Raw genomic sequence first — 26,665 nt, forward strand, 5'->3', positions numbered from 1 at the left:
ATTATTAGGTGACCATGATGGTTTGAGGGCCAGATTGGGAATTTAGCCAGGACACCGGGGTTAACACCCCTACTCTTACGAAAAGTGCCATGGGATCTTTAATGACCTCAGAGTGTCAAGACACCTGTTTAACGTCCCATCCAAAAGACATCACCCTACACAGGGCAGTGTGACTGCCCTGGGGAATTGGGATATATATTTTTTTAGACCAGAGGAAAGAGTGCCTCCTTCTGGCCCTCCAACACCACTTCCAGCAGCATCTGGTCTCCCATCCAGGAACTGACCAGGACCAACGCTGCTTAGCTTCAGAAGCAAGCCAGCAGTGGTATGCAGGGTGGTATGCTGTTGTCACTAAAAGGGGGTACCGGTACAGAGTCAATGTGCAGGGGCACCGGTTAATCGGGGTAATATGTACATGTAGGTAGAGTTATTAAAGTGACTATTCCAGGCTGTATCACAACCGCCCGTCATTGGGAGTCTTATAGGGCGGCGCACAATTGGCTCAGCGTTGTCCGGGTTAGACCGTCATTGTAAATAAGAATTTGTTCTTAACTGACTTGCCTAATTAAATAAAGGTTAAATAAAAATCTAATTAAAAAGATCTACTGCTGTACACATCTTTTCTATTCATACTGTATACTGTCCATAGTATATATACACCATTATACACACATATATATTTACAGTATATTCCGGACTCTGACATTGCTCGTTCTGATATTTGCACCTGCGATAACATCTGAAAAATATGTGTAAAGTTGATTTAATTGTAATTTTATTTGAGCTGCACTTCCTTACCTCCTGCCAAAGGTATGGCCATATTTGAGATTCATATTTCCCACAGATCCACAAAGAATTTGAAAACAAGTCAAACATTGATATACTCCCATATATGTTAGGCTAAGTACTGCAATGTGCAATCACAGCAGCAAGATTTGTGACCTGTTGCCATGGAAACAGGGCAACCAGTGGAGCACATACATCATTGAAATACAACCAATATTATCTGTTTACTTATCGTCCCCTACTGTTCACACTACAACTATTTGCACATGGTTAAATCACTGTACATAGCTGATACCGTTTGAGTGCAATGTTTACTGTACACTTGTACTTTTTTTGTTGACGTTGTTTTAGTTTATTCTCACTTTAGTTTTTTCCCCACTTGCTTTGGTAATGTAACATGTTTCACATGCCATTAAAGCCCCTTTGAATGGAATCGAGTGTTGCCTGCTTTGTCCAGTAGGCGGCGGTAGAGCAACATGGACATACGCTGGACAGAACATTCTTCGCTGACAAATAGCTTCCTGTCTTTGACTCCAGAGAGGGAAAGTTCGAAACAACAACAAAGAGACTCGAGCGGTTGTATTTTGAAATACTTGTAAAGGATTGTGTGACAACGATGTCTCGCGTATCTGCTCCATGTTTGCTGGACAGATGGACTGAAGAAAATAACGCTATCGTAGACAAGTGGAAGGTGAGCTACTATAGCTAGCTAGCTAGCCAACAAAAGAAGGGTCATGTCTAGATGGATCCAACATTTGTCAAAAGTATACTCATATATATATATATAACATTTTAGGCTAACCCTTTTCCTAATTCTCAACCTGTCACGTAAATTATCCTAAACTTGCTACAAATGATGGATCCCTTCTTGACCACAAAGTGTTGCCCTCTATCGATTGAATTTGGCAGTTAATTAACGTTATAATGAACAAAAATATGAACGCAACATGTAAAGTGTTCGTTTCATGAGCTGAAACAAAAAGATGTCTCAGAAATGTTGTGCACAAAGGCGCTAACATCCCTGTTAGTGAGCATTTCTCCTTTGCCAAGATAATCCATCCACCTGACAGGTGTGGCATATCAAGAAGCTGATTAAACGGCATGATCATTACACAGGTGCACCTTGTGTTGGGGGAAAAATAAAAGGCAGCTTTAAAATGTACAGTTTGGTCACAACACAATGCCATAGATGTTTTAATGGAGTGTGCAATTGGCATGCTGATTGCAGGAAGGTCCACCAGCACTGTTGCCAGATAATTTCTCTACCTCCAACGTAATTTTAGAGATTTCGGCAGTATGTCCAACTGGCCTCACAACCACAGACCATGTGTAACCACGCCAGCCCAGGACTTCCACATCCGACTTCTTCACCAGCAGAGTTGTCTGAGACCAGCCACCTGGACAGCTGATGACACTGGGTTTGCACAACCAAAGAATTTCAGCACAAACTGTCAGAAACTCTCTCAGGGAAGCTCATCTGCATGCTCGTCGTCCTCACCAGGGTCTTTGCTGATATCAACGTTGTGAACAGATTGCCCCATGGTGGCGGTGAGGACCGGGTTATGATATGGGCAGGCAGGCATAAGCTATGGACAACAAACACAATTAGATTTTATCCTGAGATATCCTGAGGCCCGTTTTCATGCCATTCAGCCGCTGCCTTCACCTCTTGTTTTAGCATGATAATGGACGGCTCCGTGTCACTAGGATCTATACACAATTCCTGGAAGCTGAAAATGTCCCAGTTCTTCCATGGCCTGCATACTCACCAGATGTCACCCATTGAGCCTGTTTGGGATGCTCTGGATCTACGTTTACGACAGCGTGTTCCAATTCCTGCCAATATCCAGCAACTTCGCACAGCCATTGAAGAGGGGTGGGACAACATTCCACAGGCCACAATCAACAGCCTGATCAACTCTATGCGAAGGAGATGTCGCACCAGATACTGACTGTTTTTCAGATCCACGCCACAATCTTTTTTTTAAAGGTATCTGTGACCAACAGATGCATATCTGTATTCCCAGTCATGTGAAATTCATAGATTAGGGCCTAATTCATTTATTTCAATTGACTGATTTCTTTATGTTGCATGTCGCGTTTTATATTTTTGTTCAGTGTAACTGCTTCCATAGCCTTCATGTCTAAAGGTGTTTTCTCATATAGTCCTCTTTAAAGTGAACTCTGGGGTAAAACAAAAAAAAACTGTTCTCTTTGTATTCACATTGTCCTTGCCTTTGAATGAAAACTCAACTCTTTTGCCAGTTTACCAGATGACGGTAAACCCGGATGACGCTGTGCCAATTGAGCGCCGCTCTATGGGACTCCCAATCCCATTTAATAGAAATTAGTGTATCTGGGAATTAACGGTAAATGTACTACTGGTGAGCCATTCCCGCAGCCTCCACAATGCTTTAGTCCACTCCGAGAAGCGTGAATCAGACAGGTTTCTCGTGTGCCATAAAAAAATGTATATATTGTTGGTCGACCAAGTTTTTTTTTTTTTTTTTTTTTTTTTGTCTATCTACCAAACAATCGCTGACCTCCAACTTTATTTTTCATTAACAGCACCTATTGTCCTAGAGTGCCACGCCTCCCGAATATTCTAATTTTAAAAATGACCAATAGAAGTATAAAGATGCAGGAACGCCCCAAATTGCGGGTCGCAAATTCACCCGTCTCATTTATTAGGCTACAGATTAAATAAGTTATGGCAATTTCACAGGGTGATGAGCTTGGTGCTCCTTTCCAATAAATATTGAGTGTATTATTCTGGTGACATGATCGCTATTTTGTCAAAAATAATCTAATGTAGTGGGCTATACCAGCTTTGTATCTGCAAGCTGTTGGCTAGAGCGCACTTGCCAATACCATACATTATATAACGCAAACAGTAGAGTTGAACATTTGTGGAAAATCATTTAGCTTGTGTTTTATATTCGATACATTGGAATTGAACCAGAAGGGTAGTTTATGTGCACTACGGCATCACGCACAGCCTTTTCTCCGCAACAAGTCAATTCCATGGAAACCCATCTCTGGTAGGAAAGTGCGCATATTGTTTTTATGCACATTTTGTCTATGTTCACATGAAAATCTGTCGCCAAATGGATGGTGGCACCAATGTGAGGGGATTTGGCAGGGGAAACCGTGTTGCAGTAGCCTATTGTGTGGTGTGGGAATAATAACATGCAAACCTGAAAAAGGAAACCGGACCGTGGAATTTAAGTGTACCAAACTCAGACCACTTCTGGAGATGGTCTCAGTTCGGTTCGCTACAGGGCTCTTTTCTAAGGGTCTGAGTTCCTTTGGAGCATTAACACTGCACAGAAAATTAAGGGAACAGCACTGAGTTCACAAAAGTTGTCTGAAAGGGACCAAGTGTGACAACACCCTAACAAACGTGTCTTTTCAGCAACATCGTGACAGAGGAGACGCAGTAACTCGGGAACAGGGTCTGACACTACTGAAGTGTTGCTACGTGGAGAGTCACAAACTATTACAGAAAATACAAGGTGCAATATCTAAGATGGCATTTAATTTAAGCTAGCACCCCCCAAAACAGTCTTATACAGATAAGTCTCTCCCCCCCCCCTCCTCTCTCCATCCACCCCACCTTCCCTCACCTCCTCTCCATCCCTTTCCGCCCCCTCACCTTCCTTCCCCTCCAGGTGTACTTGCGGTGCCGGCCCATGTCCAGTTGGAGTTGACAGTGGTGTATAACTGCTGTCTGTTCTCCTTCAGTCAGACACAACTCACTGAGGCAGAGCATCTCCTCACACACAGCCTGGAGAGAGGTATGAAACACGTGCACACTCACACAGGTAGGAAACACACACATCTATCTTTGCCCTCTTCCCCCATCTCTCTCACCTCACTCCCTATACTTTGTGCAGCTCTCGGTGCTGTAGGTTGTGATCGTCCACCTCCCAACCCCCCAGTGTTCTGGTGTATGGTTCTAAAGTCCCTGGGTTCCACACCTTCCCTGCGCTCCTGTGCTCTGCATCTGCTCTGTCTGAGCTGGGCTCTCTGGCTGTCTACCTGCAGACTGGGGCACATACAGGAGCTGCAGGTAGTGTGTGTGTGTGTGACCAACCTGTTATTGGATTTCTCTGTGTGTAAAACACTAGGATTGGTGTATTAGGTCATGATGAAGTAATCAGAAATTAGGTCTTGAAACAATAGTTCTTTACTGTTACACACTGACATCACAAATATTCATGTTTTTCTGGTTCCTTCTGTCTGCAGGAAGAGCTGCAATCGCTCTCTGAGGGACTGGGGGCAGTAGAGGTGGCTGTGGAGAGGAGTGCAGTCAGGCCAGCGGTGCTAGTGCACCCCAGGGATCTAAAAGACCTCCTTCTCATCTGCACTGTCATCGCTCAAGGTCTGAACCATTCAGAGCTCCCCATGCTGGTTAGATTAACACTTAACTGTCCAAGGTCAGAGAGGTTTAACCCTTACCTGACCTTACCTTTGCAGGTGCTGAGCTGCTGTGTGAGGGGCGGTGTTCAGAGGCCCTGACTGTTCTTCAGAGAGACCCCTCCCCATTGGCCCCCAGAGAACTGCTCGCCCAGATACACACTCTCATAGGCCTCTGCCTCAGCCGCACGGTAAAAACACACACCTCACAAGCCCTTCAGACGCATGGTGAGAGAGAGAGTGATGACAACTGAGATGTGTTTATGTGCAGGGTCGTCCACACAGTGCTATGCAGTGTTATAGGAAGGCGTTGGAGACGGACGTGAGGTGTGTGTGTGCACTGCACCAGAGCATCCTGGTCTACAGGCAGTTGGGAAACACACAAGCAGAGATCCAGGCTCTACGTCTGCTACACTCAGTGAGTGACACACACAGATTAAAGGCATCTGTCTGAGGCAGTAGTTGACTGAGATGTGATGGGTCTTGTGTCTGTGCCAGGTTCTGATGATGCCACCTGCCACCCAGCCTGCTGTGGCCCCACCTATCATCTGTCCCGCCTCTCTGCTCCCTGGCCAATCCCTATCCAGCCTGCTTATTGTCCCCTCCCCCCTCAGCGTACTACACAGTCTGGCTCAGAAGTGTGTGCTCCATGGAAGGCAAGTTCCCAGATAGCCAACATTGTCGACATACCTCCTAGGAACGTCTTCAGATCTGAGAGGGTTGAATTTGTACGACTGTTGTTTATCTTGTAGTGTGCTATCCTATGGTTGTGTGTTTTGTGTTGTAGTGTGTCAGAGGGTGTAGAGCACTACCTGGACCTCCTAGCTGCTCTTCAGTCAGATCACCAGCTGTCTCAGGGGTTCTCTGAGGCCCCTTCGCTCCCCAGGTTACCTGAGCTCTACCTGGAGGCTGGCTCCTCCCTGCTGACAGCCCAGCGGCCTACAGACTGCCTGGCACTTTGTGATGAAGTCATCAGTACGACTCTGGAGCTGCTCCCAGAGAGGCTGTTGCTGGAAGAGCCCATGGAGGCATCTGTGCCTGGGTCTCCAGACAAGCTGGGGTTAGGCCAGGACCGGCTGGGTGTGGTGTTGTGGTCTGGGGCTGCCTACCTTCTCCAGGGCCACTGTTACTCCCACCTCAAGGACTGGAAGCAGGCTGTCACCCACTACACCAGGTGAGCCTCATATCGCATCACACTTCACCCACTGCGCCAGGTGAGTCTCATATCGCGGGCCTCCCGGGTGGCGCAGTGGTTAAGGGCGCTGTACTGCAGCGCCAGCTGTGCCATCAGAGACTCTGGGTTCGCGCCCAGGCTCTGTCGTAATCGGCCGCGACCGGGAGGTCCGTGGGGCGGCGCACAATTGGCCTAGCGTCGTCCGGTTTAGGGAGGGTTTGGCCGGTCGCGCAAAAGCGACTCCTGTGGTGGGCCGGGCTAACCAAGTTGCCAGGTGCATGGTGTTTCCTCCGACACATTGGTGCGGCTGGCTTCCGGGTTGGATGCGCGCTGTGTTAAGAAACAGTGCGGCTTGGTTGGGTTGTGTATCGGAGGACGCATGACTTTCAACCTTAGTCTCTCCCGAGCCCGTACGGGAGTTGTAGCGATGAGACAAGATAGTAGCTACTAAAACAATTGGATACTATGAAATTTGGAAGAAAAAGGGTCAAATTCAACAACAAAAAAAACAACAACAAAAAAGTCTCATCGCATCACACTTCACCCACTGCGCCAGGTGAGTCTCATATCGCATCACACTGCACCAGGTGAAGCTCACATCGCATCACATCAAGAAGTTCACATTAGACTGGTCGGGTTACCGACTCCACCAGATGAGCATCAGTCCTTACACCTGAGTGCTGAAACTGTGTCTTCTAGTTCTGAAGGAGTGTGTGTTGTGTTTCAGGTGCATCAACCTGCTGATGAAGGTGTCTGTTAAACAGAAAGGTGAGTATTCAGCCTGGCCACTTGAACATATGTCAATTGATGTTGTATGTTTGTTGATTTGTGTATCTGGAGGTTGTCTTGATGTGTGTTGGTGTTGTGTTGCAGGCTGTGTGAAGCTGGAGCTAGGTGTTAGGACCCTGCAGAGGCTGAAAGGGATGGCTCTGGCAGGGAGAGGAATCAGCTTCACACACAGAGACCAGAAGAGGGAATCCCTGAGAGACCTACAGCTCAGCCTGCAGGCTGCACCAGGCAACTACAGGATTAAATTGTCTTTATGTAGACTAGTATCTAGTAAGTAATACATGATTGTAATCCAGCCCCTGGGTGTGCATACAGGGTGTGCGAGCGCTGGGCTGTGGCTGACTGAGGTGCTGTGGAGGCTGGGGAGGAGACAGGAGGCTGCAGCCTTTTGGGAGAAGACCCAGAGCTCCAGCACAGCTCCATCATTAGAGTAAGATGACATCAGTGGTACAAATGATCACCTGGATTTACTCGCAATACAAATGGAAAAACATGTAGAAAAACATTGTTTTGAGTATAAAATTGAGAGTTATAGGTGTCCTTTGAGACACATCCTAACCCTCTGTTTGTCTGCATTCTCTCCTTCCAGAGGTGTTCCCCTGTACCTGCTGGACCCCCAGACTGGCCCCTCCCTGGACCTCACTGACCTCCAACGCAGAGTGGAGGAGTTCGTCAACGCTCAGCACAGCTAGGGTGTGTCTCCAGAAACACTAGCGTGTCCACATAAGCTCTGGGATGTCTTCATAAGGCTTAGTAAGCCCTGTACCTGGGACAAGCTGGTTTTACCCACCCGTCATAGTGTGAGGTTCATATCCTGGCTGAAATGGAGTTCCAATTAAGTGGAGTTGGAACTCTGTTAACCTCTGAAGCCCAGCCAAGATTTTGGAGGATGGCCACTCAAGACTAGAACTCTGTAGACCAACTGTGCCACTGTGAGCTGTAGCCACACTGCCTGGCGAGGCAGTTGCCTGTCCTGTTCCGCATACAGAAGGAATAGGACAGGCAACTCTTTGGGAATGCCACAGTGCTCTGTCTGAGTGACTTATGTAAAAATGTGTCAGTAGTACATTATAGTGATATGACAAATATGATACGGTGTTGCCTTATTTCTGTAAATATGTAATATTTTTGTTTGAAATTATTGTTTATTTACTCAGCACCATAAAGAGTGTGGTTTATCTCTTCTGTGTCAGTTATTGTTTTAATGAATGTTCAGTGTGGGAGATTTAGCAAGCTCCTGTTACTGGTAAAAACAACTGTCTCTCTGTTTTGCTATTAGGATTAACTTGTGCTATAAGGTTAGATCAAGAGAGCTAATGTTATAAAGCAACACAGTGATTATATACAGTCAGCGTGATATGGGGGATTGCACTTATTTTACGCCCCAGCAAACCGAGGCAGAGTCGAGATATGGACCAGAGAATAGACCGATAATGCCACTAATTCGGTTTCAATAAATCGAGTGCATCTAACTTGTCGCCATAACCTCAACGCGGTGCACTCTGATTGGAACATAGCAGTTTAATGACAGGCGCATTAGCCAATGGGTCTGAGCACATGGATGTCGCCCACTAACTGTCTGTGAATCCAATTGGTCAACAATTTCACAACGTTTTAGAAAATGTTAAAACGGCCTATGTGATTGGGTTCTCGAATGTAGTGTCTCGTTATGCACCAATTTGAGAGCTCTAGTCCATAACAGTAGCGATTGGACCTGAAGAGATCGGTGTGAAGTTACTTTGCCAGTGACGCTTCACAAATAGCGAGCTACTTTTTATTTATACATACTATTTCAGTAGTACCATGGCCTCGGGAGGAGAGTAAGTAGAAATGTGTTACCAGTTGCTTTACTACTGTCAGCTAAACAGCCAACACATCTAGAAAAGTATATTTTCACAAGCGTGTTACTAAACTCGAGTATTATACCTCAGCTAAGGTTAGCTAGCTAGTTAGCGTATATGTCATGCCCTACTAACGTTACGAATTAACTTGGCTAGCTAACTAATGTATGAGTTAATGTAAAGTGTAATTGGGACCAGTTTGACAAACGTTTGTAGGTAGGCAGTTAACGTTAGCTAGCTAAGTTACGCTGTGTCAAGCTAAGTTGGCCGGGCCTACCGGCACATTTTACTAACTATGTAAGCTAACTAGCCTGTGACACGCTGGCCTCCGGGCTTGACAAGCTCATCCAACGACCATGATGATAAATTAGAGTCAGGAAATGTCTAAGTTACTGAGAACTCAATTCGTTAAACGTTACTAGTTAGCCAACTCGCTAGCTACGTAACGTTAGGTAACGTAAGTGGCTAGCTAACTCAAAGCTAGGTGAAAATGTCGGCCTTGTCACTGGCTTAGCTAACATACTAGCCTAACGTTACCAGCCTAGCTAACTAATAAACGGTTAGTGTTATGATGGTTTAGGAGTATGGCATATTGCGAAAATGTAAACTAGATATCTAGCTAATGCAATAATGTTTATATACCGAACTAGCTAACGTTAGCTACATCAATGTTTTAGCTGGTTTAAATAGCCGTAGCTTGCCAGCTCGGGATCCCAAAAGTTGTCCTTTTGCTGTGTCATCTGCTCACTGCTACTGAGCTAACGGTAGCTAGTTAGCCAAAATTTGCTAGCTGGCGATGAATTAACAGTATTTATGCCGAGCTACCTAACATTAGCATAGTTGACTAGCTGACTACGAAAATTACGTTTCTAAATAATCTGAATAAGACAAGGACTAAATGTTTATGGAGGAACAACTGCGAATTATCTGACGGTCAGCTTTGAGTTTTAATTTGTCGCTTTTGTTTCTGTTTGAACTAGATCCAAAAATGATGACCTTTCCACTGCGATTCTGAAGCAGAAGACCAGACCAAACAGATTGATTGTCGATGAATCCATAAATGAGGACAACAGTGTGGTCTCTCTCTCTCAGGTAGGCCTAAAATACAGGTCATTGGGTGGATTTGTGTTCACGTTTAGAATCCCAGAATGTGATTATTTTATTATGTGTTATTTTGATACTGCTGCTTGTGTGGAAAATATCTTGTTTTGTGGTCTACGTATTTAGTACACTTAGTGAAATTAATGTCATCCGTGCTCTGTTTTTAGGCAAAGATGGATGAGCTGCAGCTGTTCCGTGGCGACACAGTGCTGATGAAGGGGAAGAAGCGCAGGGAGTCTGTGTGTATTGTCCTGTCTGACGACACCTGCTCTGATGAGAAGGTCCGCATGAACCGTGTGGTCCGCAACAATCTCCGTGTCCGTCTGGGGGATGTCATCAGGTACGCACACACAACTGTATATTAACTGGATGGCGCTGATAGAGATGGAGGCTTCGCTTCAAGTCCTTAGGAAACTTCAGTATTTATATTTGTTTGTATTTCTTAACTTGATTGCCCAGAAAACAACCTTAAGTGTTATTACATACAGACGGGAATAACTATTGGATATCAGAGATGTCAACTTACCAGCACTTCGACCAGGAATACGACTTTCCCAAAGCAAATGCAGACACAAAGGTGTCTGCACCTCCCAGGGCATTTGAACTGATTAGAGGGTTACCAAAACATCGCCATCGGAGGAGATGGTGCCTGAGTGTTCTTCCAGTGAGGCTTCGGATACATGCACACCACCCATAGCTTCCGAGTATATTACTCGCTAATGTCCAGTCCCTAGTTAACAAAGTCGACGAAAATAGGGCAAGAGTTGCTTTCCAAAGAGGGATCTGGGATGGTAACATACTGTTTCACGGAGACATGGCTAGCTGGGGACATGCTGTCGGAGTCCATACAGCCAACGGGATTTTCAGTGCATCAAACAAAGGGTGGGGGTGTATGTATCATGATTAACGACTCATGGTGTAATTGTAACAACATAGAAGAGTTAAGTCCTTTTGTTGACCTGACCTAGAATTCCTCACAATCAAATGCCGACCGTATTATCTCCCAAGAGAACTCTCCTCGGTTATCGTCACAGCCGTGTATATCCGCCCCCCCCCCCCCCAAGCGGATACCAAGACGGCCATCAAGGAACTTCACTGGACTTTATGCAAACTGGAAACCATATATCCTGAAGCTACATTTACTGTAGCTGGGGATTAGAACAAAGCTAATCTGAGAACAAGGCTACCTAAATTCTATCAGTACATCGATTGCAGTACACAAGAAACACACTCGACCACTGCAACTCTAACTTCCGCGATGCATACAAGGCCCTCCCCTGCTCTCCTTTTGGAAAATCTGACCATTACTCCATCTTGTAACTCCCTTCCTATAGGCATAAACTAAAACAGGAAGCGCCCGTGCTTATTTCTATCCAATGCTGGTCTGACCAATCGGATTCCACACTCCAAGATTGCTTCAATCACGTGAACTGGGATATGTTCCGGGTAGCTTCAGACAATAACATTGACGTATACGCTATAAGGAAGTGTATAGAAGACGTTGTACCCACTGTGACTATTAAAACCTTCCCTAACCAGAAACTTTTGCAGCATTTGCGCAAAACTGAAAGCATGTAGCATTTAAGCATGGCGACTGGAAACATGACCGAATACAGTGTAATTATTCCCTCCGTAAGGCAATCAAATGAGCAATTCAACTGCTCAAACACGAGACTTGTGTGGCAGGGTCTACAGACAATCAAAGATGACAAAAAGAAAACCAGCCGTGTCACGGACATCGACGTCTTGCTCCCAGATAAATTAAACAACTTCTTTGCGCGGTGAGTAAAACATTTAACCGTGTTAACCCTCGCAAGGCTGCCTGCCCAGACGGCATCCCTAGTCACGTCCTCAGAGCATGCGCAGACTGGCTGGTGTGTTTACGGACATAATCAATCCCGATCCCAGTCTGCTGTCTCCACATGCTTCAAGATGGCCACCATTGTTCCTGTTCCCAAGAAAGCCAAGGTAACTGAACTAAATAACTTTGGCCCCGTAGCGCTCACTTCTGTCATCATGAACTGCTTTGAGAGACTAGTCAAGGATCATATCACTGCCACCCTACCTGTCACCCTAGACCCACTCCAGTTTGCTTAGTGCCCCAATAGGTCCACAGACGATGCAATCGCCTGCACACTGCCCTATCCCATCTGGACAAGAGGAACACCTATGTAAGAATGCTGTTCATTGCCTACAGCTCAGCATTCAACACCATAGTACCCCCTGCTCTGGCCAACTTGGTCCTGGACTTCATGACGGGCTGCCCCCAGGTGGTCAAGGTAGGAAACAACGTCTTCTCTCCGCTGATTCTCAACACTGGGGCCCCATAAGGATTTGTTCTCAGCTCTCTCCTGTTCTCCCTGTTCACCCACAACTGTGTGGCCATGCACGCCTCCAACTCAATCAAGTTTGCAGACGACACCAGGGTGTTAGGCTTGATTACCAACAATGACGAGACAGCCTACAGGGAGGAGGTGAGGGCCCTTGGTGTGGTGTCAGGAAAATAACCTCAGTCAATGTCAGCAAAACAGAATGTGGATTTCAGGAAACAGCAGAGGGAGTACCCCACTATCCACATCGACGGGACAGCATTGAAGGTGGACAGTCTTAAGTTCCTCGGTGTACACTGACAAACTGACTGAAACGGTCCACACACACACACACTGACAGTGTGGTGAAGGCGCAACAACGCCTCTTCAACCTCAGGAGGGTGGGAAAAAATATGGGTTGGCACCGAAAACCCTCAAACTTTTACAGGTACACAATGGAGAGCATCCTGTTGGGCTGTATCACTGCCTGGTATGCCAACTGCACCGCCCTCAACCGCAGGGCTTTCCAGAGGGTGGTGCATTCTGCACAACACATACGATCTGCCCTTCAGGACAACTACAACACCTGATGTCACAGGAAGGCAAAAAGATCATCAAGGACAATAATCACCCGAGTCACTACCTATTTACCCTGCTTCCATCCAGAAGGCAGTCAGTACAGGTGCATCAGAGCTGGGACAGAGAGTGGAACTGTTTTTCAATCTCAAGGCCATCAGACTCTGAAACGGTCACCACTAGCACAGATATCATCGGCCACTTTAATAAATGGAACACTAGTCACTTTAATAATGCCACTTTTAAAGTATATACACATACGAGATATGTGAACATACTGTATCCTTCACAATCTATTGGGTCTTAGCTGCTCTGTCGCTGCTCATCCATATGTTATACTTATATATTCTCATTCCTTTACTAGATTGTATCAGGTTTAGTTGTGGAATTGTTAGATACTGCTGCACTGTCGGATCTAGAAGCATAAGCATTTCGCTACACTCGCAATAATATCTGCCAATCTTGTGTATGTGACCTATACGATTTGATTTATATAAAAATTACCAAAGCAAATTGAGATTAGTGACGTTTCTCCTTCTACAGTATCCAGCCGTGTCCTGATGTAAAGTATGGGAAGAGGATTCATGTTCTGCCTATTGATGACACAGTCGAAGGGATCACTGGCAACCTGTTTGAGGTCTATCTCAAACCCTATTTCCTAGAGGCCTACAGGCCCATCCGCAAGGGTCAGTACACACACCTGTTACCATTCATTTTGTTTCCAAAGTAAGACTGAACAATATAGTTTGTTCTGTAATTAATTATGTGATGTCATTGTGTGTAGGTGATATCTTCCTGGTTCGTGGGGGTATGCGTGCGGTGGAGTTCAAGGTGGTAGAGACCGACCCCAACCCCTACTGCATCGTCGCCCCAGATACAGTCATCCACTGCGAGGGAGAGCCTATCAGGAGAGAGGTGGGTCACAACCTTCCCCGTCGCTTGTGGGCAGAGCACTCTTCATTTAGCCTATGGAAATGTAGGTGTTGCGCATGCTTTCCTGAAGTCCACAGCAACGGGGGGGGGGGGGGGGTGATATCTATATTGACTTGGGTCCTATGTATCCTGAAGTCCCTGCCAATACCTGGCAAATGGTGAGCAAACCTACCCTCAGACTGACTTGTGTGTTTCCTGTGTGTGTAGGATGAGGAGGAGTCCCTGAATGAGGTGGGCTATGATGATATCGGAGGAGTGAGGAAGCAGCTAGCTCAGATCAAGGAGATGGTTGAGCTGCCTCTCAGACACCCTGCACTGTTCAAGGCTATAGGAGTCAAGGTAAAACACACAGAACTCCTATCTTCTAGGCCAGGTGTATTCAACTCTTACCCTATGAGGTCTGGAGCCTGCTGGTTGTCGGTTCTACCCGATAATTAATTCCACGCACCTGGTGTCCCAAGTCTAAATCCGTCTCTGATTAGAGGGGGAAAATGAATTAAAGCACTGGATCTGGCTTTGAGGTCCAGAATTTAGTTTGAAGGTTCTATGCCTTCTGTCAGCCTCTACACACTTTCTTGATTAGAATTTAAACGCATGATTTTTTGACTTTTAAAGTCAATGATTTCAGGTGGCTTAAGCATAGGAAACATTTAGTTGTATTGGAAACTTGTTCTAATGTCCCCTGTCAACAACACTAAGGAGATTGACATGTACCTCCACTCTCCTCCAGCCCCCCCGTGGTATCCTGCTATACGGACCTCCCGGTACTGGAAAGACCCTGATTGCCAGAGCTGTTGCTAACGAGACCGGAGCCTTCTTCTTCCTCATCAACGGTCAGATACTAAACCTTACCCTGTCCCTGGTAGAGGATCACTTTCCACGATATCACTATTCTTTTGTCATTTTGTGGTAGCTGTTTTGATTTTGCCCTGTATGACCTTTATCGGTCTGTGTGCCGGTCCGTGTGTGCGTAGGTCCTGAGATTATGAGTAAGCTGGCTGGGGAGAGTGAGAGCAACCTGAGGAAGGCCTTTGAGGAGGCTGAGAAGAACTCTCCTGCCATCATCTTCATTGATGAACTGGACGCTATCGCTCCCAAGAGAGAGAAGGTGTGGAGAGGGGGAATGGGTATTAACGGTGTATATCGGTTGATGTGCAGAAGAGGTTAATCAAAATGGAATACTAAAACCTGAAATCCCCTTTTTAAAGGACAATAATAGGTCACCCAACAATGACACTATAATAAAGTGTAGCAGCTATAAATAAATGGTGGTCTGAAATTTTCTGTAGACCAACTGTTAGATGGAGAGACATTTCATGCTGTTATGTTAACTGTGGTTGTAGACTCATGGAGAAGTGGAGAGGCGTATCGTGTCTCAGCTGCTGACCCTGATGGACGGGCTGAAGCAGAGAGCTCATGTCATTGTCATGGCAGCCACCAACAGACCAAACAGCATAGATGCTGCACTTAGAAGATTTGGTACGTATACACACTATCTGTTGGATACAGGGTGTTATTGTTTTATTGTGCAGGTGTTGTGTATTGGTTTTCCCAATGCTAAAACGTGTGTGTGTGTCCAGGGCGTTTTGACAAGGAGGTGGACATTGGTATCCCTGATGCTACAGGCAGACTGGAGATCCTGCAGATCCACACCAAGAACATGAAACTGAATGACGATGTTGACCTTGAGCAGGTGTGTGATGACTCTTTGTCTCAAAGGCACTCTATTCCCTACAGCCCTGGTCAAAAGTAGAGCACTATTTGGGGATAGGGTGCCATTTGGGATGTATCCTTGGTGTGTGTCTGTATTGAAGTGTCTGACACATTTGCCTAGGGCTGGGTGATATGGGCCAAATATCATACCACTGTATTTCTCTCATTTCTGATGGTATTTGATGTTTCTGAATAATCGTTAGAAAATGTTTGTGTAGTTCATGGCAACAACTTAATTCTAAGTAGTTTTAATGGGTTTTCTCCTTTTCTGATTGCTTTATACCGTTCAACCAAATAGAGGCCAAACTGACAGTATTCCGGTTTGTACAACTTTGCATATGATACTCGACCAATGGCTGTCCATTTGCATTATTGATAAATTACAGCATTTTCATAGTTTATTTCATGCACTAATTTATCATTGTCATTTCTTTTGTCTTATAAATACTTTCTTATTTTTGCCACTAGGGCTAGTCGGACGATTTCTGGGGATCTGTTTGGCAAGCTAGAAAGTTGGCTAGCAGTTCTCAGCATTTAGCAGTTTCTTACTGGCGATTTTTAAAAATTTATGATTACCATAATTGTCTAAACATTACTGAACAACTTTAATGTAATGTAATTTTTGTGTTAGATAAAGTAAAAATCCAATCCGGTCTGTGAATGAATACCTGTATTTTACTGCCCAGCCCTGCATTTGCCAAGTCCATGTACCTGTCAGCATTGTGTTCTGAGGGGCTCCTGCATGTGTTAACTCCCTCTGTCTTTCTTTGTGTAGGTGGCTAATGAGACCCACGGCCACGTGGGTGCTGATCTGGCTGCCCTGTGCTCAGAGGCTGCTCTCCAGGCCATCAGGAAGAAGATGGACCTCATCGACCTGGAGGACGAGACCATCGATGCGGAGGTCATGAACTCCCTTGCAGTTACCATGGACGACTTTAGGGTAAGAAACACTCTACCAACTGTAAACTACGTAGGGTGGACTACACACAATATCACAATCCTGCATATAATAACTATACTATACTACCTGTTATGTGTTTTTATATATTAAACGTGGGTTTTTCTTTCAGTGGGCTCTAAGCCAGAGTAACCCATCAGCTCTGAGGGAGACGGTGGTGGAGGTTCCTAACATCACCTGGGGGGACATCGGAGGACTGGAAGACGTTAAGCGGGAGCTGCAGGAGCTGGTGCAGGTAAGGCGTGCGCAGAGCACACAGTTTAACATTACACATTATCATACCTAATTACACATTATCATACCTAATTACCTCTCTTCCCTGTAGTACCCAGTGGAGCACCCAGATAAGTTCCTGAAGTTCGGTATGACTCCTTCAAAGGGAGTGTTGTTCTACGGGCCTCCGGGTTGCGGTAAGACCCTGCTGGCCAAGGCCATTGCCAATGAGTGCCAGGCCAACTTCATCTCCATTAAAGGACCTGAGCTTCTCACCATGTGGTTTGGAGAGTCAGAGGCTAATGTCAGGGAGATCTTTGACAAGGTATGACATAGTGACTCTCCAACAATAAGTGAACATTTTGTATTGGTGCACTATAGTAGATTCTAAATCATCATAGAGAAAAACTGGGGTGTTAGCGTTGAACCCTGCGGTTCAATCTCCTGTTTCTCTGTTTGCAGGCTCGCCAGGCAGCCCCATGTGTGTTGTTCTTTGACGAGCTGGACTCCATAGCGAAGGCCCGTGGAGGTAATGTGGGAGACGGTGGCGGTGCGGCCGACCGTGTCATCAACCAGATCCTGACTGAGATGGACGGCATGTCCAGCAAGAAGAACGTCTTCATCATTGGAGCCACCAATCGCCCTGACATCATCGACCCTGCCATCCTCCGACCTGGCCGTCTGGACCAGCTCATATACATCCCTTTGCCTGATGAGAAGAGCAGGATCAATATTCTCAAGGCTAACCTCCGGAAGAGCCCCATTAGCAAGGTAAAACAAACACAGTTCCCCAACAGTCCATCCTCCTACGCCTGTCATCATGCCAATGTAGCAAGGGCTGATGATGCCGTTATATAACCTTAAATGATTGGTTAAACCTGGTCTCTTCCGTCTTTCCTGTAGGATGTTGATCTGGACTTCCTGGCTAAGATGACCAATGGGTTCTCAGGTGCTGACCTTACAGAGATCTGCCAGCGGGCCTGTAAGCTGGCTATCAGAGAGTGCATTGAGAACGAGATTCGCCGAGAGAGGGAGAGGCAGACCAACCCCTCTGCTATGGTCAGCTCACAGCTCACTCACTCACACCTCACTCGCTCACTTAATGTTTCTCTCCCCATGTCTACTTTTCTCTTTTTCAATTAACCTTTCTCCTCGTCTCCAGGAGGTGGAAGAAGACGACCCTGTACCTGAGATCAGGAAGGACCACTTTGAGGAGGCCATGCGATTCGCCCGCCGTTCCGTCAGTGACAATGACATCCGCAAATATGAGATGTTTGCCCAGACACTGCAGCAGAGCCGAGGATTTGGCAGCTTCAGGTACGGGTGTGACTGTGACTGCGGGGCGGGTGGGTGGTGTTTAATTTTTATGTTTTTTATGTAATGGTGAATATTTTCTCTCTCCCAGGTTCCCCTCCAATGCTGCAGGGGGCAGCGGTCCCAGCCAGGGTACTGGGGGCACTGGTGGGGGGCCAGTGTTTAACGAGGATAATGATGATGACCTGTACGGATAGATGGACGGCTGGATGGATGGTGCCACATGGTGGCCATTTCTGTTATCATACCTGTACAAACACTCAAACCCAATTGACCATTTTTAGGACTATGTGCTTCTTTCATGTGTTTCTTTTTGTATGATTCCTCTCTGGTGGAGAAAACAACATGTAGCTGCCTGGTTTGATCTGGAAGGGGGGCAGTGGATAGAGGTGATTGGTTGGTGGGGGTGGGGGGGGGCTTGAGTGGCCCCATTCTGAGTTTATTACAATCCCATGTGACTGGTTTTAGTTGTGGGATTCTATGCGAGACTATAAAAGGGGATTAAAGAATAGCTAATGACTTAATTTTTTTATGAGTAGTAGCAGATAATGTATGACAAGTTTGAAAATGTTGAAAATAAAATCTCACGAAATGACAATGTTTGACGTAATTAATGTCCGTCTGTTCCAATTCCTTGTTTGACACCAGGTTCACCATAACAAAGTTGTCTAACCAGTTTCTCATTCCTTTAGATGGGATGTCAGAGGTCTGACCTATTGTGGGACTGGGTATTGAACCCAGGACATTGCATGCTTTAGGACGTGTTATACCATTGTGCTAAAAAGCCTCTATTTGCTCTAGTCGCTAACCTGAGCCCTTAGGTCTTCAGGGTTTGTTATAACAAGCTTGTTGAGTAGGAGTGTTAACCCTAGTGTCCTTCCAAACCTGGTCACCGTACCACCATGGCAACCTTGCGTTAAACACCTGTAAATTAAATTAAATTACAATGGATAAAGTTGAATGTATGAGCTCTCAACGTTTATATCCAAAATGGTGGCAATTGTTTCAATGTCTGCAATCCCTTATCTAACCACACGGTGTCCCACTTACCTGACCAGCTCATCCCAGGGTGCATATAAACTGCAATTTAAACTTTGACACATGTTGATTGTTTATATTCAAATGTATTTAATGAGCCTGAGTGTTCTGTCTACGAGTAAAAATGGGTTATTTGCAGGTGGGCTGTTTCGGGGCCTGTTCCTCTAGATGCGTACGGTCTGTTTTGGCTATTTACCAACAATTTGGGTTACAGATCCAGCCAGACTTGGTCTTAAACCAGTGTGACTCCTGAGCATTACAGACTGGCTGACAGACAGAACTATCACTCCTTATGGTTTCTTACTCTAGCATGTCATTTCTACACGGATGTAACTTCTCACATTACAGGGAACCTTTACTCTCTCCACTAAGCTGCACTATTGTCTTAATTCATTCATCACTATTTGCACGCAATGTGGTTCAGAGCAGCGTTGAAAGGGTGTAGACCATAGCAATCTATTGGAACAAATGCAATTTTAAACTGAAGCTGAAACAAGTAGCAGGGGGGTAATTCTGATTTCAGCAGCATGACCTCAGACCACTCAACCTGCTTTGGGTATTGGACTATGCTTTAAAATTCTCTCACGTGACAATGTAATATAGGATGATACTATTTAGACATGTGTTCAAGCCAGCCTGTGACTGTCATATAGTTGGATCAGCTATTTAGCTACAGAAGTGAAATTAATCTAGTTAAATTATGATGGGTTCAGAGCTGTTTGAAAGCGAGATGGAGAAAAGTGGTGGATTTGGCCATTTTAACTATGTATATGGGGTATCCTATCCCTGTCTCGGATGATATAAGTATTTGTCACACGTGAGACCCCTGTGCTGAGTTAATGAATTCCGACATGAGTGATAATCAGTAACACCGCATTCAGACTTAGTCATGGTGACTTGCAACTCACTCCAGGTCATCTGGGTCATTCTCCGAGTCCTATAGAGATGGTTTGACCTCTAGAGCTAGATACCGTGTTGCTACCTCATATACAATTCCATTAATTCCTAATGTGTTTGTCTGTCTGCCTGCCTGTCAAAACCTCTGGTCTGAACCATGAGTTTCTACGTGACCCTGTTGTCTGGGAACCTGGAAGAGCGCTCCCGGACAGGTCAGAATGCTATTAAAAGTTACGTTTTCTAAGCTAGCTGTGGAATGAGTTAATGGTACGTTAACTCCGTTACACGTGCATGCACAAGCTTTCTTGTTCCCATTGTAGTGATGGGAGAAATGAGAATGCATGTGCATGCATGCAACTGGAACAAATATTGTCCTTTAATGCTTATTAAAAAATCCAAAATCATGGGTATTAATATGGAGTTGGTCCAGCCCTTTGCTGCTATAACAGCCTCCACTCTTCTGGGAAGGTTTTCCTCTAGATGTTGGAACATTGCTGCAGTGACTTGCTTCCATTCAGCCACGAGCATTAGTGAGGTCGAGCACTGATGTTGGGTGATTAGGCCTGGCTCTCAGTCGGCGTTCCAATTCATCCCAAAGGTGTTCCATGGGGTTGAGGTCGGGCTCTGCAGGCCAGTCAAGTTCCTCCACACCGATCTCGACAGCTTTTCTGTATGGACCTCGCTTTGTGCACAGGGGCATTGTCATGCTGAAGCAGGAAAGAACTGTCCCCAAACTGTTGCCACTAATTTGGAAGCACAGAATCGTCTAGAATGTCAGTGTATGCTGTAGCGTTAAGATTTCAATTCAGTGGAACTAAGGGGCCTAGCCTAAACTGAAAACACAGCCCCAGACCATTATTCCTTCTCCACCAAACTTTACAGTTGGCACTATGCATTGGGGCAGGTAGCTTTCTCCTGACACCCGCCAAACCCATATTTGTCCGTCGGACTGCCAGATGAGGAAGCTGATTGTTGGAAAGGTGTCATCCTATGACGGTGCCACGTTGAAGGTCACTGAGCTCTTCAGTAAGTCCATTCTACTGCCAATGTTTGTCTATGGTCGATTTTATATACCTGTCAGCAACGGGTTTGGCTGAAATTTCCGAATCCATTAATTTGAATGGGTGTCCACATACTTTTGTACATATAGTGTATGTGTGTCGTGTGTTGATCCCCTGTGCAGTCCCCCAGTCCCTGTATCATCAGGATGTATTTCTGACCTCAGCTGTGTAACACCCAGCATCACCCTGACTACGTAGAGACAGCCTGTAGTAAGAGTCTAATACACCTGGGACTGGAATACCTGGCCCTCTACCTCATGTACTGGCCCACAGTCTTCCAGTGAGCAACACACACATACACCTAATCACACCTCGAATTTGTCCCACACATGTTGGTCCTCTGAGCTGCCTGCGTGTTCTCCAGGCGTGGGACAGAGCTGATGCCCAAGCGGGTCGTTGGCAGTGTGAGTTACGATGACATACGCTACTGGGAAACCAGGGTTGCCATGGAGAACCTGGTTGATAAGGGGCTGGTCCGAGGCATCGGTCTGTCCATCTTCAATTAGGTGTGTGTGTGTGTACAGTATGTTTTTGTAATGGTGTCTCACTCTTGTGTGTTAGTAGGTGGAGTGTCACCCAGGCCGAGCTGCTGAGTCACTGCAGGTAGGTGTGTGTGTATTCTAGGACGGTAGGTGTGCGTGACAGCCTACTGTCCCCTGGGTAGTGCTGAGCAGTCCAGGGCTTCACCTGATGAACCCTGCCTGCTGCAGGACCCTGGACTGGGGAGCTGTCACCTCCACCACAGAAAGACCCCTGCTCAGGATATACTCACGTAACACACAAACACCTCAGTGTAACTAGCCGTAGTGTAATTAACAATGCTCAAGTGTGTGTGTGTCTCTCTGTCTCCAGGTGGCAGGTACAGAGAGGGATGGTCTGGATCCCCAAGAGCGTCACTCCTTCCAGGATCCTGCAGAACCTGCAGGTCAGGAGGACAGCGCCATCTAGTGGAAGGAATGCCAATTGAACTGCATGATGTTTTACCAGTTTGGAAACTATTCACCTCTTCCACAAAATGTGACTTTTCGCTGGCTGAGTCTAGGAAACTACAGGCTATAATTTTGTGTAGCTGCTGGGATTGTTTTTCTTGAGTGGGAATTTGTTTGTCTGATTGACAGATGTTTGACTTTTCCTGTCGGATGAACACCTGAAGCAGATCGAGTCGTTCAACAGAAACGAGAGGTACATCATCCCGGCTGTGGAGGTGAGTTCTGATTGTCTCAGATGAGACCTCAGGGTGCAGGTCCATAGTCTTATATACAGCCTCATTACGTAGTCACAACTAGACAGGTGAAGAAGAGCAGATGAGGATGCCGTATGAGACTACTGAGATGCAGCCAAATTCAGCTGAGCCATGGGGTTTTGTGGTGGTACTGAATGGAACTGTGTGTGTTCTCTTCACAGAGGGACAGAGAGTGGAGGGACGCAGACCACCCTCATTTCCCGACCTGATCTAGAGACAGATCCACTGGCCACATCTAGAGTCAGATCTACTGGCCCCACATCTAAAGTCAGTTCTACTGACCCCACATCTAGAGTCAGCTCTACTGGCCCCACATCTAGAGTCAGCTCTACTGGCCCCACATCTAGAGTCAGCTCTACTGGCCCCACATCTAGAGTCAGCTCTACTGGCCCCACATCTAGAGTCAGCTCTACTGGCCCCACATCTAGAGTCAGCTCTACTGACCCCACAACTAGAGTCAGCTCTACTGGCCCCACATCTAGAGTCAGCTCTACTGACCCCATATCTAGAGTCAGCTCTACTGGCCCCACATCTAGAGTCAGCTCTACTGGCCCCACATCTAGAGTCAGCTCTACTGACCCCATATCTAGAGTCAGCTCTACTGGCCCCACATCTAGAGTCAGCTCTACTGGCCCCACATCTAGAGTCAGCTCTACTGGCCCCACATCTAGAGTCAGCTCTACTGGCCCCACATCTAGAGTCAGCTCTACTGACCCCACAACTAGAGTCAGCTCTACTGGCCCCACATCTAGAGTCAGCTCTACTGACCCCATATCTAGAGTCAGCTCTACTGACCCCACATCTAGAGTCAGCTCTACTGGCCCCACATCTAGAGTCAGCTCTACTGGCCCCACATCTAGAGTCAGCTCTACTGTCACCACATCTAGAGTCAGCTCTACTGGCCCCACATCTAGAGTCAGCTCTACTGGCCCCACATCTAGAGTCAGCTCTACTGGCCCCACATCTAGAGTCAGCTCTACTGGCCCCACATCTAGAGTCAGCTCTACTGGCCTCACATCTAGAGTCAGCTCTACTGACCCCACATCTAGAGTCAGCTCTACTGACCCCACATCTAGAGTCAGCTCTACTGGCCCCACATCTAGAGTCAGCTCTACTGGCCCCACATCTAGAGTCAGCTCTACTGGCCCCACATCTAGAGTCAGCTCTACTGGCCCCACATCTAGAGTCAGCTCTACTGACCCCACATCTAGAGTCAGCTCTACTGACCCCACATCTAGAGTCAGCTCTACTTACCCCTCCTGTCTCAGCCTCCAGTATTTATGCTGCAGTAGTTTGTGTCGGGGAGCTAGGATCAGTCTGTTATATCTGGAGTACTTCTCCTGTCTTATCCGGTGTCCTGTGTGAATTTAAGTATGCTCTCGCTAATTCTCTCTCGGAGGACCTGAGCCCTAGGACCATGCCTCAGGACTACCTGGCATAATGACTCCTTGCTGTCCCCAGTCTACCTGGCTGTGCTGCTGCTCCAGTTTCAACTGTTCTGCCTGTGGTTATGGAACCCTGACCTGTTCACCGGACGTGCTACCTGTCCCAGACATGCTGTTTTCAACTCTCTAGACACAGCAGGAGTGGTAGAGATACTCTTAATGATCAGCTATGAAAAGCCAACTGACATTTACTCCTGCGGTGCTGACTTGCTGCACCCTCGACAACCGCTGTGATTATTATTATTTGACCATGCTGGTCATTTATGAACATCTTGGCCATGTTCTGTTATAATCTCCACCCGGCACAGGCAGAAGAGGACTGACCACCCCTCATAGCCTGGTTCGTCTCTAGGTTTCGGCCTTTCTAGGGAGTTTTTCCTAGCCATCGTGCTTCTACACCTGCATTGCTTTCTGTTTGGGGTTTTAGGCTGGGTTTCTGTACAGCACGTTGAGATATCAGCTGATGTAAGAAGGGCTATAGAAATCCATTTGATTTACTGACCCACACATATACTTTTATTTATACAGAATACCTGGACTGGAGTTACTAGGCCTAGTCAATAGAGATTTGAATATTTGATCAGACAAAGACCATCTGTTATGCAGCTCATGTTCCCTTAGTAAGAATCCACATACAGCTTACTCAATTATTAAGAATTCATTATTAGTGGGAAAATAGATTTGTTTCTAATCCTTGATTTTGTTATACTCAAACTGATCCAGTGTTCCGCTGTGTGGATATCTAATCTGTGAGATTGTTGGACAATAAATGATAGATAAATCATCCTTTCGTCATTGAAGTAACAACAGAGCGGAGTGTGATGGATAGGTGAAAGCAGTCGAATGGGGGTCAGCTACAAATAACGCCACTCCTCACATAAACACACAAGACCATACATAGCTCAATACTTGGTTTATTGGTTGTCATTGTAAAATTCAACTCACATGAGAAACTTTGTCAAAAGTACAGAAGCTGTGAAACAGTGAGAATCACTCAGTTGCAGTGTCTGTATCTCTGTGTGTGAACATGAAAATACGTTTGGCACAACCTATAGGCAGGGAGCAACAACCGTATCATTCTGGTTCCTTACATATTCCTTCACTTCCCTCTATACTGTAGACCAGGGCTCGCCAACCCTGTTCCTGGAGAGCTACCTTCCTGTAGGTTTTCAATCCAACCCTGTTCCTGGAGAGCTACCTTCCTGTAGGTTTTCAATCCAACCCTGTTCCTGGAGAGTTACCTTCCTGTAGGTTTTCAATCCAACCCTGTTCCTGGAGAGCTACCTTCCTGTAGGTTTTCAATCCAACCCTGTTCCTGGAGAGTTACCTTCCTGTAGGTTTTCAATCCAACCCCAGTTGTAACTAACCTGATTCAGCTTATCAACATGCTAACTATTAGAATCAGGTAAGCTAAATTATGGTTGGAGTGAAAACCTATAGGACTGTAGCTCTTCAAGAACAGGGTTGGAGAGCTCTGCTGTAGATATTTCGTCAATAGAAAACATATTACAAGTGGCAAAAAGACCAAGAAAAGGGTCTCCATTTAATATTGATAGTCTTGAAGTGATGTTTGATGGTACCAGACTGATAGGCCCCTCAGCGCAGTACAGATCACTGCAGCCCCCATACGGTCAGTGTCGGTATACACTGGTACTGAGTACCATCAACTAAAATGTTCTACTGGTTGAGTAGCAGCACTCGTATTTATATACATATGTAATCACTTTAAAGAATTGCGGCGTTCCAGCTCCTAAATAGAAACATTACCGGGAACAAAAATGAGTACCAGCATCTATTTCATTCCTTCACCTCAAGCACCACATACAGTAGCACTCCCACTAAACTCCCCACAGCCAAAAGATGGCATCCACAGTAGATCAGTCCTGGCTATCTGGGCAGGTTTACATTGAATGTGTTTCACAAAACCTATTATAAAGTTTCATAGAAATGTGTCTTCATATTCTCTGTGTTTAACCTGTGGACACTGAGTGTGTGTGTGTGTCTCCAAGTTCAAGGCACTTACCAGTCTCTCATTGAGTCAGGGAGAGCTTAAGGCAGTTGTTAAAGACTTAGTCATTCCCTTTGAGAGAGACACACCACAGGGATCAACGCACCTATGGATGACAGACTTAGATGGAACGGTTCAATTCTGGTCCTGGGGGGCCAAAACCCTTGTGTGTCTTTTGTTTCTACCTGGTGTTTAATTGCACTCACCTGGTGTCCCAGGTCTGAATCAGTCCCTGATTAGGAGAGGATGAAAAACAGAAGTTCAAGCACTGACCTAGATGATGATGACCCATAGTGCAGGGGTATTCAACTCTTACCCTACGAGGTCCAGAGCCTACTTTTCTGTTGTACCTTTTAAGTAATTGCACACACCTGATGTCCCAGGTCTAAATCAGTCCCTGTTTAGAGGGATAAGAATGGGGGAGGAAAGCAGTGGAACTGGCTTCGAGGTCCATAGTGGATCACACAGTGCTGGGCTTCTCAGCCAGTCAGGGGGTCTGGACCAGAGACATAGATACACAGAGTTCAGCAAACTGTCCGCCATGTTACAACCAACCCTTTCACAACAATTACATGCTCATTTGCACTTTGAGTGTGGATTATGGTGAGCAAATCCAAATCTCAAAATATGTTTGCCAAACTATACATCTATGTCAGTGGTTCTGCACTGGGAGGATCTGGTAGTAGTGGCTGGAGCAGTAGCCTTGTCCAGCAGATAACACAGAGTTCACACATTATGCTTTATTAAACATTAGAAACAGATGATTACGTTAAAATGGGGAGCAGAGACTGAAGCTGCTGGTAGATAAACAATAAAATAATCCACTTTCAACTTTCCTCTGGAAAAT

General features: G+C 46.0%; 2 protein-coding genes and 1 pseudogene across 3 annotated transcripts; all 3 read left to right on the plus strand.

Annotated features, from left to right (window-relative positions):
• The first annotated feature begins 1,256 nt into the window (after positions 1-1,256).
• On the plus strand, positions 1,257-8,349 carry fancg (FA complementation group G). Of its 2 annotated transcripts, XM_036979906.1 has the most exons (13): positions 1,257-1,477; positions 4,202-4,301; positions 4,458-4,583; positions 4,683-4,858; positions 5,035-5,170; positions 5,266-5,396; positions 5,477-5,623; positions 5,704-5,861; positions 5,993-6,379; positions 7,107-7,147; positions 7,253-7,396; positions 7,484-7,598; positions 7,758-8,349. In XM_036979906.1, the coding sequence occupies exons 1-13, from the start codon at positions 1,403-1,405 to the stop codon at positions 7,858-7,860; spliced, it is 1,839 nt and encodes a 612-aa protein (XP_036835801.1). In that variant the 5' UTR covers positions 1,257-1,402; the 3' UTR covers positions 7,861-8,349. The 2 variants fall into 2 exon arrangements, with proteins under 2 accessions (XP_036835801.1, XP_036835802.1); XM_036979907.1 differs by lacking the exons at positions 4,202-4,301; positions 4,458-4,583 and having other exon boundaries at positions 1,264-1,477.
• A 456-nt stretch (positions 8,350-8,805) lies between these two features.
• LOC110525771 (transitional endoplasmic reticulum ATPase) lies at positions 8,806-18,724 on the plus strand. Its single transcript, XM_036979905.1, has 17 exons — positions 8,806-8,988; positions 9,990-10,101; positions 10,278-10,450; positions 13,539-13,681; positions 13,780-13,910; positions 14,136-14,267; positions 14,659-14,761; positions 14,903-15,036; positions 15,272-15,407; positions 15,509-15,621; positions 16,417-16,581; positions 16,712-16,834; positions 16,925-17,137; positions 17,275-17,583; positions 17,716-17,871; positions 17,975-18,129; positions 18,218-18,724. The coding sequence occupies exons 1-17, from the start codon at positions 8,972-8,974 to the stop codon at positions 18,321-18,323; spliced, it is 2,421 nt and encodes an 806-aa protein (XP_036835800.1). The 5' UTR covers positions 8,806-8,971; the 3' UTR covers positions 18,324-18,724.
• Positions 18,725-20,218: 1,494 nt separating this feature from the next.
• On the plus strand, positions 20,219-23,069 carry LOC118965021 (annotated as a pseudogene).
• The last annotated feature ends 3,596 nt before the right edge of the window (positions 23,070-26,665 follow it).

Source organism: Oncorhynchus mykiss, chromosome 6 (genome assembly GCF_013265735.2).
Source record: "Oncorhynchus mykiss isolate Arlee chromosome 6, USDA_OmykA_1.1, whole genome shotgun sequence".
Classification (NCBI taxonomy): Eukaryota; Metazoa; Chordata; class Actinopteri; order Salmoniformes; family Salmonidae; genus Oncorhynchus; species Oncorhynchus mykiss.

Excerpts from the sequence above, each read along its gene's own strand:
- fancg (XM_036979906.1), top strand. The coding sequence starts at position 1,403 with ATGTCTCGCGTATCTGCTCCATGTTTGCTGGACAGATGGACTGAAGAA. Across the intron at positions 4,302-4,457 it reads ACTATTACAGAAAATACAAG|GTGTACTTGCGGTGCCGGCC; the intron begins GTGCAATATCTA and ends CTTCCCCTCCAG. Across the intron at positions 5,171-5,265 it reads CTGCACTGTCATCGCTCAAG|GTGCTGAGCTGCTGTGTGAG; the intron begins GTCTGAACCATT and ends TTACCTTTGCAG.
- LOC110525771 (XM_036979905.1), top strand. Across the intron at positions 15,037-15,271 it reads TCGCTCCCAAGAGAGAGAAG|ACTCATGGAGAAGTGGAGAG; the intron begins GTGTGGAGAGGG and ends CTGTGGTTGTAG. Across the intron at positions 17,584-17,715 it reads GGAAGAGCCCCATTAGCAAG|GATGTTGATCTGGACTTCCT; the intron begins GTAAAACAAACA and ends TCTTTCCTGTAG.